The sequence below is a fragment of the Arachis hypogaea genome, chromosome 4, assembly GCF_003086295.3.
Source record: "Arachis hypogaea cultivar Tifrunner chromosome 4, arahy.Tifrunner.gnm2.J5K5, whole genome shotgun sequence".
Lineage (NCBI taxonomy): Eukaryota > Viridiplantae > Streptophyta > Magnoliopsida > Fabales > Fabaceae > Arachis > Arachis hypogaea.
The window spans coordinates 121,393,062-121,404,412 of record NC_092039.1 but is presented as its reverse complement, the minus strand read 5'-3'; the positions used below and the strand labels follow the sequence as shown (position 1 = coordinate 121,404,412).

Sequence of the window (11,351 nt, the reverse complement as noted above, 5' to 3'; positions counted from 1 at the left end):
TTTAGTCAAGATTATCATCCTACTAATAAAGTAGTGATGAAAATATATCAGGAGACTAACTTTATTCATGATTTCAAATTTAAAAGACTAAATAAATTAACATAAATTTGAAAAATCAAATTAAATTTAAAGGACCAAATAGTTTTTGCACCAAATTTTTATCCATCAATATATTTTGACCTAATAAATAATAAGAACAATAATGAAATTGGGTAGGAGGAGTTGGCCATTCACTTCTGTTTGTTTGATTTCATTTTTTAGCCCAACCCGACCGGTTATTTGACCCGGACCGAGTCATGATTTTTTTTTTTTTTTAATGAACGGCGTCGTTCCACCCCCTTCCCCCGTTTTTCTCCCTTTCCCTCTCTGAAGCCCTAATTGGTGAAGATCACCCCAAGCCCCCAACGCTATCTCCTCTCGACTCTCTTACTCAGTTTCTAGTCATTCTCTCCCACGAGCTCAAGCTCTCGTCAGGCTCTCCCTTCCCTGCACTCGCTTAGCCGGCGGCAGAAGCAAACGGAACCGCATCTGGTCCCTCGGGTGGTGGTGGTGGTCGTCTTCTTGCTTCATACAGTCTCTGTCTCGCACCTGGTCTCGATCTCTCCCTTCCCTGCGCCCTTCGTCGCCGGTAGCAGAGGCAACAGATTCCGGTGGGCTGGTCTTCGTTGTCGTCTTCTTGCTTCGAGCCTTGCCGTCAGCTCCTCCTTCGCCATCAGCTCCTCCTTCTCTTTCAGCTTCCTTCGTGCAACCTGATTTGGTGAGTTCCCCCTGTTCTTTCTGTTTCAATTTTGTTGCTGCATAACTGCACTTTGAATTTGTTGTTGACTTGCCAAAATAATCACTTAGCTTGACTTAGATTAAGTTTGTTCGTTGCCGAAAATCATTACTAAGTTTATTGAACCTTGAATTTGGTGCTGTTTTGCTGAATAATCACTTAGTTAAATTTTTATTGTTGTGTAAACCTGTAAATCATGTTGAATTTGTTACTTATTATCCTCACTGAAGATTGAATCTATTGTTGTCTTGCTGAAATAATCACCTATCTAATTTGTTGTTGAAAATATATAAATCATCTCGAGATAAATCTTTTGTTGCTAAAAATTATTATAGTTGAATTTGTTGTTGAAAATGAGGTTCATGCTCTCTGCAATTGTTCAAATAAATTGTTGTCCCATACTTTCTGTTTGTATTATTATGAATTATTTTTGGTATTGATTTGTGAAAGACACACAAATGTAGATATAGATGCAAATCAAAATGAAGGAAATGTTGGTCAAGCTTCAAATTTGTTTTATGAAGATATAGATGCCGACTTTCAGATCACCTCTTGAATTTGATTTACTGATTGTGTTATCTTTTGTTTTTTCGTGTTCTTTAAATTGAGAAAGTATTTTGTACTATTGACTAGTTTATTATTGTTTTTTTTGCATCATTTGTTTTGTCTAAGAATTGATAGTTGATTGTTATTAATATATTTATGAAGACATACATTTTAACTTTTAATTTTATTTTTATAATTTTATATTTTTATTTAAGTATGACCGGGTCAACTGAGTGAATTAGCGACCCACCGGTTGAACCAGTGATCTGGTGACCCCGACCAGGCCAATTACTAGTTCGGTTCTCATAACTAGTGACGTTTCCATTTCTCATTTCCCAGTCTCCCCCATTGTTCTGTCCTGATCCTTTCTCAACAACTATGGCAACCGGGCTGCTGAGGAGATCCCTGTCTAGGGTTCCGTCATCCCCGGCTTCCAAGCTGGCCCTAATTCGGGCCCACGCATCGGAGCCTGAAGCCCATCAGGTCGATGCCAAAGCCCGCGGCACCTCCACGGTGAAGACGTTCCAAATCTACCGTTGGAATCCGGACAGCCCGTCGAAGCCAGAGCTGAAGAACTACGAAATCAACCTGAAGGAGTGCGGGCCCATGGTGCTCGATGCCCTCATCAAAATCAAGAACGAGATCGACCCAACCCTCACGTTCCGCAGGTCGTGCCGGGAGGGGATCTGTGGTTCTTGCGCGATGAACATCGACGGTTGCAACGGCCTCGCATGCCTGACGAAGATCCCTTCGTCCAGCGCGTCGACAATCACCCCGCTGCCGCATATGTTCGTGATAAAGGATTTGGTGGTAGATATGACTAATTTCTATAACCAGTACAAGAGCATCGAGCCGTGGCTGAAGAGGAAGAACCCACCGACGGTGCCCGGGAAGGAGATCCTTCAGAGCAAGAAGGACCGCTCCAAGCTTGATGGGATGTATGAGTGTATACTGTGTGCCTGCTGTAGCACATCCTGCCCTAGTTACTGGTGGAACCCTGAATCTTATTTGGGACCTGCTGCGTTGCTCCACGCTAACAGGTAACACCTTAAGTATGTTTTCTTGCTTGTAAAGTGTTTGTTGTTATGATTGTATGGTTGTTGTTGTTGTTGATCAGAGAAATTTTTGAGGTAACAAGAACATACTTTTTCATTGAGAAAGAAATGATGGTTATGTGGCTTTTAAAATAATCAGTAGTTTCTAGGTTCAGCGATTGCTTCCCAATATATATTTCTGTTGTGCATGCAGCATGCTTTGATTTGTTATGTAGTTAGGTTTTTTGTTCTGCTGTGGGTTTGTTATTGAGCAAGTATGTAGTTCAATGGTTGCTTCTCAATATATGTTTCTGTTGTGCATGCTTTTAATTTGTTTTGTAGTTAGGTTTTCTGTTGCAGCTGTGAGGTTTGTTATTGAGCAAGTATGTCCAAGTTTTGGTTAGTTCTTGATGAAAATGATCGAGGCGAAAGAGTTGGGAGTTTCTGTAAATGAATATGATATTGTAGTTGTAGGTGGCCAATGCACCTTCCCGTTGTTTTCCCTATATTCGTTTTGTTTACTTTCGATATTTATTTGACATTTCGTATGGTAGTTTAGCATAATGTTGTTTCTGTTTTTAGTCACTCATGTTATGTTTATGCAGTGCTGTACATATTTATCATGAGTTTTGGTATGATAATTGCACATAATGCATGCACAAACTTATCGTCATGCCCCACGAATTATTAGCTCCCTGCTTTTCTTCTCGTTTGCGTAAGAGGTATGGTAGGTTCTACAGTAGTTCTAGTTAACAAACAATGTGACAGATGAACAAAGATTTAAAAATAAATCATGTTTTATTAAGAATGGATAAATTTATATCTTCATTTTACTTGCTGGTTTATAATTGTTAGAAGATGTTTATTTTACATTTAGTTCATTGTGCTATATCTTCTTGTGTATTTTGTTAGCTTTATTACTAGTCATTTGGTTTGTTTGTTGTTTAAAGACTAAAGTACTAAAACTGACTATGAAAGATTATGACGCTGGCAAATCTGACCATAAAAGAATTAAAACTAACTTGTAATCATAAAAAATGAGGTTCGACAGACAAACAAAATTATCTAAACCCTAAAAAAATAATAAAAATTCCTAAATTGCCCTTCTACCCCAACATAATTACTCTCAAACTCTAACCCTACCACATCCCCATTCTCCAATCCTCTTCACCACCCCCAATTTCCCAATCTCTTTTTGATGACCAGACTCCGGTCCGGAACAAGAAGGAGAAATCGTGGCAGAAGTACCGCGACTTCCGGCGGTTCAAGGAATGGGGATTATTGCAAAGGAATGAATCATTATATGTGGAGTTTCTTGTGTGGATTCGGTGAGGCTATGTTTTTGAATAGGACTTTTGCGATGGATTTGAGTGTTTGCTTAGCTGCAACATATAATCCTAGCCATATGGATGAGGAAGGGAAGGACTTTTGGTATTATTTCAATTTCGAGCATCTGAAGGAGGGGGCTTCCGTTGTGGAGGAAGGTGAAGAGGATTGGAGAATGGGGATGTGGTAGGGTTAGAGTTTGAGAATGATTATACTTGGGTAGAAGGGCAATTTAGGAATTTTTGTTAATTTTTTAGGGTTCGGGTAATTTTGCCTGTCGAACCTCATTTTTTATGGTTACAAGTTAGTTTTAATTCTTTTATAGTCGGATTTGTCAGCGTCATAATCTTTCATGGTCAGTTTTGGTACTTTAGTCTTGTTTAAACCTAAAACATTGTCTGATGAAATTTACAGGTGGATAAGTGACAGTCGCGACGAGTACACTCAGGAGAGATTGGAGGCCATTAATGATGAATTCAAGCTCTATCGCTGCCACACCATATTGAATTGTGCTCGCGCCTGCCCAAAGGGTTTGAATCCCGGAAAGCAAATCCAACATATCAAGTCACTTCAGCCCAAAGCTTGAGATTCTAATTTTTAGAGGCATGGTGGCGTTTGCATTTGATCATTGATGCTGGGGTTTTGTTTTTCCTTCATATGCGGGGATAAAATAGCTTTTCTCTTAATAAAAAGCTGAGCCCCCCTTTTGTAAAACTTGTGTTTTTTGTTTTGGAATAAATATCAATAGCCAATTGGACACCAAATTGGTTGTAGCATCTTATTTATACATGCTGCAGAGAATATCCCCCTCCTCCTTGTTGCTGGAACCAATTTTGGAGATTTCATAGTGCTAGACTAGGAAACATGATTAGTTTGTTAAGGTAAGTTTCATTTCCAAATGCAAGAAAGTGACATAGTTATCAAATTCAGCTCGATCCGGCCGGTTCGACCGGAAATCCGGTAAAATCACACTAAATTAGTTCCTAAAATATTTGGGTTCGAACCGGATTTTCGGACCAGGTCCGGCCATGTACACCCTTACTTTCTCTTGCATTGAAATAAAGTGGGAGAAAACGGCCTTCTATCTGATTTACATGCATCGTAGTCATTTGTCAGCAGCCTCATGGATTCATTGTTATACACACAAAATGCATATTATCATGCCAATATTGAATATTCTGGTGGACTCCACTTGACATCTTTTGTTTGGATAAACTGTGCTATTTCTATCTTTCTTTTTATTTTATTTTTTAACATTTTAGGTGTATATTTATTCTTTAGTGTATTTTTAGTTGAGAGATAAAGTAACCATAAATTTTAGTTATACTAGTTTTTCGAGTAAAATTTTATGTATATCACATTTTTCGTGTTTTACATTTTTATCTTATAACACTCTTTAGTCAAGATTATCATCCTACTAATAAAGTAGTGATGAAAATATATCAAGAGACTAACTTTATTCATGATTTCGAATTTAAAAGACTAAATAAATTAACATAAATTTGAAAAATCAAATTAAATTTAAAGGACCAAACAGTCTTTGCACCAAATTTTTATGCATCAATTTATTTTAACCTAATAAATAATAAGAACAATAATGAAATTGGGTAGGAGGAGTTGGCCATTCACTTTTGTTTGTTTGATTTCATTTTTGAGTCCCCACCTTTGAAAAGCATTGTACCTCAAAGATCCAACATATGTGGTCCCCACTCTCTCTCTCTCTCTCTCTCTCTCTCTCTCTCTCTCTCTCTCTCTCTCTCTCTCTCTCTCTCTCTCTCTCTCTCTCTCTCTCTCTCTCTCTCTCTCTCTCTCTCATCACCTTCTTTCTAAACAAAGTGTTCACAACAAACCAAAGTACTACACCTACCTATCAATAGCTTCTTCCCATTCTAAGAAAAACAATAATGAATAATCATAATAATAGTTTTTTTTCAAAAAATGAATAAAAGAAGTGAAAGCAAAAGCTAACTTCTCCAACAGCACTTTAGTTTCAGAGTTAGCAGGCACAACACAACCAGCCTCTTCCCTACATCCACAAAAGAAAAAGAAAGAAACTAAACTCCTCAAGCTTTTGTCTTTTGGCTTCATCTTCTTCCCTTTTTCTTTTTTCCTCATTGTACTTCCTGTTTTTCACACCTTCAACAATGTTTATAGTTTCAGTGAAGTGAAGACTGTGTTTTTGAGCTTTGGAAGAACAAGGGGCTAAGACCAAGGGATTTTATCGATTCTTGTTCTTCTTCTTCATTTCAAATCAATGGTGGTAGGTGTCACTTTTCCCTGTTTTGCTTCATTTTTATTGTTCTTTCTTTTAGCTGCTAGATCTCTCTTCCTTCTTTCATTTTTTTTAATTCCATTTATGTCAATTTCAGAATCTGTCTGTCTTTGATTTTGTTTTTATGGTTATATATAATAAGGTGTTTAAAAGTGGTAGTTTTGCCATGGAAATTTAAGAGAATGTTAGAAGCTTTTGCAATTATTGGTATCTTTTGTCACCATGCAGGTTATTTTTTGTAAAAAATTTATACTTTGTGGTTGTTTGATTCATGGGTTAGTAATGCTTTGAGTGATTATATGTTCTAATATGAATTCACAAGCTTAATTACATTCCCCCATTTAGTTTATTTTCCCCAATTCAAATCAATTTGCACTTTCTAACTTGAGTAATTTAGAGCTATGTCAGTAATGGGAAATAGATTTTATATATTAAAGCTTTGTGTCTATGGTTGCTGATTTCCCTTGTCATTTCAGAATCTTAAGCTTATGCTTAATTGAAGCACATCTTTTGAATGGTTATAACTTGATTCAAACTTAGTGAAGCTCCTATTGAATTAGCCCTTTGTTCTATTCTATTCACAGGGTTTATCTTAACTTAGAAATCTTCATATGTGATGATTATATGTGATATTCGGATATGGAGCGAGTCGCGGAGCCAAAGGTGCTTCCTAGAACCATGCCAGTGTTGGTTGAGGTTTCTAATGGACACAAGGGGACAATAAGTGAAGCTATTCAGAGACTAAATGGAAGTGAGTTTTCATCAAGAGAAGTGAATGTGATGAATCAATTTTCTAAGGCAAGGGAAAGCCCTGTGACAAGGTTGGCATCCATCAAAGAAGTTGCTCAATTATCAAATGCAAGAGTTGTTTTGGTAAGAGAAGACATGGGATTTCAAGAACCAATCTCCCCTGCACCTACAAGAACATTGAAAGGAAAGGTCTCTTTGCCAGAATCAGAAGAAGGACTTAAGGCATCTTCTTTGGAAAGTGCTCCGAGTTCATTCGCCGGCGCTAGTCACCCCCCAGAGCCAGTTGATACTGATCTTATGAGAACTGTTTATGTACCAATTGGTCATAGCAAAGCCGAGGATGCGAGCTTAACAAAAAACATGTCCTTGCAGGGTCCTTTCCTAGAAGATCTAACCATTCGTGTTGCTACTAAGAAACCAACTCTGACTGTTCTTTCCCCTGCAGAAAGCATGGTTGAAGAATCAAATGGCACAGAGAACTTGTCCTCGCCTCAGAATACTGAACACTCTATCCCTCCCCCAGATTCTGAGGAGAAAGAATGTGTTTGGGATTCTTCTTTGCCCCCAACTCCAAGTGGTAATGTTAGTCCACATAGTAGTATTGATAGTAGTAGTGTTGTAAGAGCAATGAGCATTGCGAATAGTTGTGCGAGTACTTACCGGAGTGATGCATTCACAAGTGATGGCATGATTAGTTTAGACAGGAATTGTGATAGTACTAAGGGAAGTGTGAGTGTAAGAGGAGAATCTCTCGAGAGTGCGAAAACCAGCCCGAGTCGAGTGAGTGATAGCAGTGGTCTAAGCGATGACAGCAGCTGGAGTAACATCACTGGTGGTGCCAATAAGCCTCACAAAGGAAATGATCCAAGGTGGAACGCCATACTTGCTATCCGAGCACGCGATGGAATCTTGGGAATGAGTCACTTTAGGCTGCTGAAAAGGCTTGGTTGTGGTGATATTGGAAGCGTGTATCTCTCGGAGCTGAGCGCGACTCGGTGTTATTTTGCGATGAAGGTGATGGACAAGGCATCATTAGAGAGCAGAAAGAAGCTGAACAGGGCACAGACAGAAAGGGAGATACTGCAGCTGCTGGATCATCCATTCTTGCCAACTTTGTATACACATTTTGAGACTGATAGATTCTCGTGTTTGGTAATGGAATACTGTCCCGGGGGCGATCTACACACTTTAAGACAACGCCAACCAGGGAAACATTTCTCGGAGTATGCTGCACGGTATGATTTGTGCTCTACAATCTTTTTCTTTTTATTATTTCAAAGAAACTCTAATAGAATAATTAAAGTGAGACCACAGAGAGAGCACATACTCAGAACAAAACGATTTGTGATCCACAATCTGTTTGTTCCTTATCTATTTTTCACTTATACATAGCCTTAGACACATTTTTCATTCCAAATTGTTATTAAGTCACTGATATTATACAGCAAAGGTTTTGTGATTCTAGCATTCTTTGGCAATTTTCGCGTTGTCTTCTAGGCTTAGTTGTAAGTTAGCTTTGAGTCTTAAACTAGACGAGAATATACACAGATTGGTGGTTGCAATTGCATTACTTAGAGATCAAGGAAAGCATGAAATTACTTCTTTATATGTAGATTCTTTTTCTTCCATGAATGAACTAAAATCTTCAAAACTCTTTGTATGTAGATTTTATGCTGCCGAGGTTCTTCTGGCACTTGAGTATCTTCACATGCTTGGAGTAGTGTATCGCGACCTTAAACCAGAAAACGTGCTGGTTCGCGACGATGGCCACATTATGCTGTCAGACTTTGATCTTTCTCTTAGATGTGCTGTGTCCCCTACACTTATCAGAACATCCCATGATAGCGAGCCTTCAAAACGTGCCGGTGGTGGTGCGTTCTGTGTCCAGCCTGCTTGTATTGAGCCTACTTCAGTATGCATCCAACCGTCCTGTTTCATGCCTCGGCTCTTCCCACAGAAAAACAAGAAATCAAGGAAGGCTAGAGCTGATCAGGGGCTTCCTGCCAACACGCTTCCGGAGCTTGTTGCCGAGCCTACTCAAGCTCGGTCTATGTCCTTCGTCGGCACTCACGAATACCTCGCCCCTGAAATCATCAAAGGAGAGGGCCATGGAAGTGCAGTTGATTGGTGGACATTTGGAATTTTCTTGCATGAGTTGTTATATGGGAAGACACCTTTTAAAGGCTCAGGAAACCGTGCTACATTGTTCAATGTGGTTGGTCAGCAGCTCAAGTTCCCCGAATCGCCGGCCACTAGCTATGCAAGCCGGGATCTTATCCGTGGCTTGCTGGTCAAGGAACCACAGCACCGGCTTGGGGTGAAGAGGGGTGCCACTGAGATCAAGCAGCACCCTTTCTTTGAAGGCGTGAATTGGGCTTTGATTAGGTGTAGCACGCCGCCGGAAGTGCCAAGACCGGTCGAAGCCGAGCTACCGGCAACAAAGTTTGAAGCCGTTAATACAGTTGGGGTTGGCAACAATAGTAAGAGGATGGTAGGTAATAATAGTAATGATAATAATGATAACAATAATAATAATAAAAATGAGATGAAGTCTGGGGGTAAATATCTGGATTTTGAGTTCTTTTAGTTTGGAATTTGGATTCCTCAATCTGCTTTGTATTATTGTATTTCAATCATGTTGTTTTAGTCACATTGTAGAATTGTATTCCATTTCAATTGGAAATGATATACTTCTAGTTTAGGGTAGGATTGTATCCCCTTGTTGGTTAACATAAATTGCAGAGTTCCACATTAATTTCTCAGTTTTTTTTTTCCCATTTTTTGTGAATGAGAATTTTTTTTGCTTACTTTTTCATTTGATTGAAATATATTCCATATAATTTATTTATTGAAACAATCATGAAATTACTTCTCCCAAAAATATAAGCTAATAGACAGAAACATCTAAATAGTTTTCTTAGGAATATTTTTTTTTCGTGCAATACTACGTAACCAATTTTTTTAATTAACCTCAGTTAATTCTTTTAAAATTTATTTTATTTATCTAAAATTCTACGTCTTAAATAATGAATCTATAACTTTAAATTCTAAACCATAAAACTAAACACTAAAATTTGCTAATATTGACTAATTAAAAGTTAATTTCTTATATTTTCTTTATTTTTTTTCAGATTTTATTTTTTATATATGAATTCTTCGATTCTTATTTTTGGTGTTTTTTTGTCGGGTATGTTTTGGGTATTTTTATATCATGATCAACCTATTTTGTTGGGCCAACTTTTTTATAGCGATCCTCCCCTGGGACAATTGGACCTTATACGGATATAAGTAAAAGATGACGAGGCCCATGTTGGAGTGCGTGAACTAAATGAAAAGTAAAAGCTTCAAAACAATAAAAGAAATATCCCTATTTGTGCTGGGTTACCCGGCCTTGACAATGACCAAAAAACAAAATTTAAAATAAAACAATATATGCCTTTAGTGTTGATTGTTGAATATAAACTTTTTAATGTTGTATCGATGAATATGTAATATAGTTGTGTTGTGGTGTTGTAATATTTAAAATTGAGGTTGTCCAATTTATTTATAAAAAAAAAACATAAAAGAAGCAAAGGTTTTACAAGATGGCAATGATATGAAAGCACGTTCAATAATCTTGAATGCACGTTTGACAAGAGACGGATTCAGAAATAGTATTATGGGGCCAATAATATATATAATATTAAAAAATTATGTAAAAAATTATATAATATAAAATGTATTATAAAAATATATTGATAGAGAATATATTTTAAAGTACAAAAAATATATATGTATTTTTTATTAACGAAATGGTCGATTTTTTATTTTATAAAATTTATCAATAATAGAATTTGTGTCAAATTTTTCAACAATTTTCTTTTCAATATAATTAAAAGACAATTAGCAAGAAATTTATCTTTCATTTTGTTTCTGAATTATTCTTCACAATATTCATAGCTGAAAAAGAATTCTCAGTTGTAATAGTTGAAATAGAGAAAATTAATACCAAATGAATCAAGGACACTCACAAGAAGAAAAAAAATTCTATTTTATAGGATTTAAAAAATTTTATTTACTTAAAAATTATTGGTAATAATATCTTTTCATATTTTTCAATATTGTTACATACTTTTTAGATATTAAAAATCATTAATATTTAGGTTAGACTGGGCTTTTATTTATATTAGACTAAATACTAAATAAATTTTTAAAAAATTAAATCGTACTTAATAACTTATTACTATTAATCTTTTTTTAAAAAAGTTGGGGGAGGCCCCTGCGTTTGACGCAAATATGATTCTACGTTTTAATTTTCGTTAACCAAAAATAATAAATTGTAGTTTTTGCATTCAATTAATATAGTTAGAGAAATAATTAAAAAAATTTATTTTTTTTTGCTAATTTTATCCTTTATTTTTATTTGTAAAAAGAGATACTAGGAATAATAATTAGAATTATTGTATTTGTTTTTTTATGGCTATATTTTACAAGTAAATTAGTATTTTTATTCATAATAATATTATGAGAATATAATTTTTTAAAATTAGGTCGGTTTTGGTCTGACATTATAGATTATAACATAAAATTTATAAAATCAAACTATTTTTACAAGAAGATCGTAGCCTTAGATAAAAAAATCAAAATAATAAGTTTTTTTAGTTATTAT

At 36.2% G+C, this 11,351-nt stretch overlaps 2 protein-coding genes across 3 annotated transcripts; both read left to right on the top strand.

Annotated features, from left to right (window-relative positions):
- Window positions 1-209: 209 nt before the first annotated feature.
- Window positions 210-4,445, top strand: LOC112797690 (succinate dehydrogenase [ubiquinone] iron-sulfur subunit 2, mitochondrial). Of its 2 annotated transcripts, none has more exons than XM_025840748.2 (3): window positions 210-757; window positions 1,661-2,361; window positions 4,096-4,445. In XM_025840748.2, the coding sequence occupies exons 2-3, from the start codon at window positions 1,700-1,702 to the stop codon at window positions 4,265-4,267; spliced, it is 834 nt and encodes a 277-aa protein (XP_025696533.1). In that variant the 5' UTR covers window positions 210-757; window positions 1,661-1,699; the 3' UTR covers window positions 4,268-4,445. The 2 variants fall into 2 exon arrangements, with proteins under 2 accessions (XP_025696533.1, XP_025696534.1); XM_025840749.3 differs by having other exon boundaries at window positions 1,537-2,361.
- A 450-nt stretch (window positions 4,446-4,895) lies between these two features.
- On the top strand, window positions 4,896-9,465 carry LOC112797689 (serine/threonine-protein kinase D6PKL1). The gene is made up of 3 exons (XM_025840747.3): window positions 4,896-5,941; window positions 6,538-7,938; window positions 8,369-9,465. The coding sequence occupies exons 2-3, from the start codon at window positions 6,593-6,595 to the stop codon at window positions 9,288-9,290; spliced, it is 2,268 nt and encodes a 755-aa protein (XP_025696532.1). The 5' UTR covers window positions 4,896-5,941; window positions 6,538-6,592; the 3' UTR covers window positions 9,291-9,465.
- Window positions 9,466-11,351: the final 1,886 nt, after the last annotated feature.

Excerpts from the sequence above, each read along its gene's own strand:
- LOC112797689 (XM_025840747.3), top strand. The coding sequence starts at position 6,593 with ATGGAGCGAGTCGCGGAGCCAAAGGTGCTTCCTAGAACCATGCCAGTG. Across the intron at positions 7,939-8,368 it reads TTCTCGGAGTATGCTGCACG|ATTTTATGCTGCCGAGGTTC; the intron begins GTATGATTTGTG and ends CTTTGTATGTAG.
- LOC112797690 (XM_025840748.2), top strand. The coding sequence starts at position 1,700 with ATGGCAACCGGGCTGCTGAGGAGATCCCTGTCTAGGGTTCCGTCATCC. Across the intron at positions 2,362-4,095 it reads GCGTTGCTCCACGCTAACAG|GTGGATAAGTGACAGTCGCG; the intron begins GTAACACCTTAA and ends TGAAATTTACAG.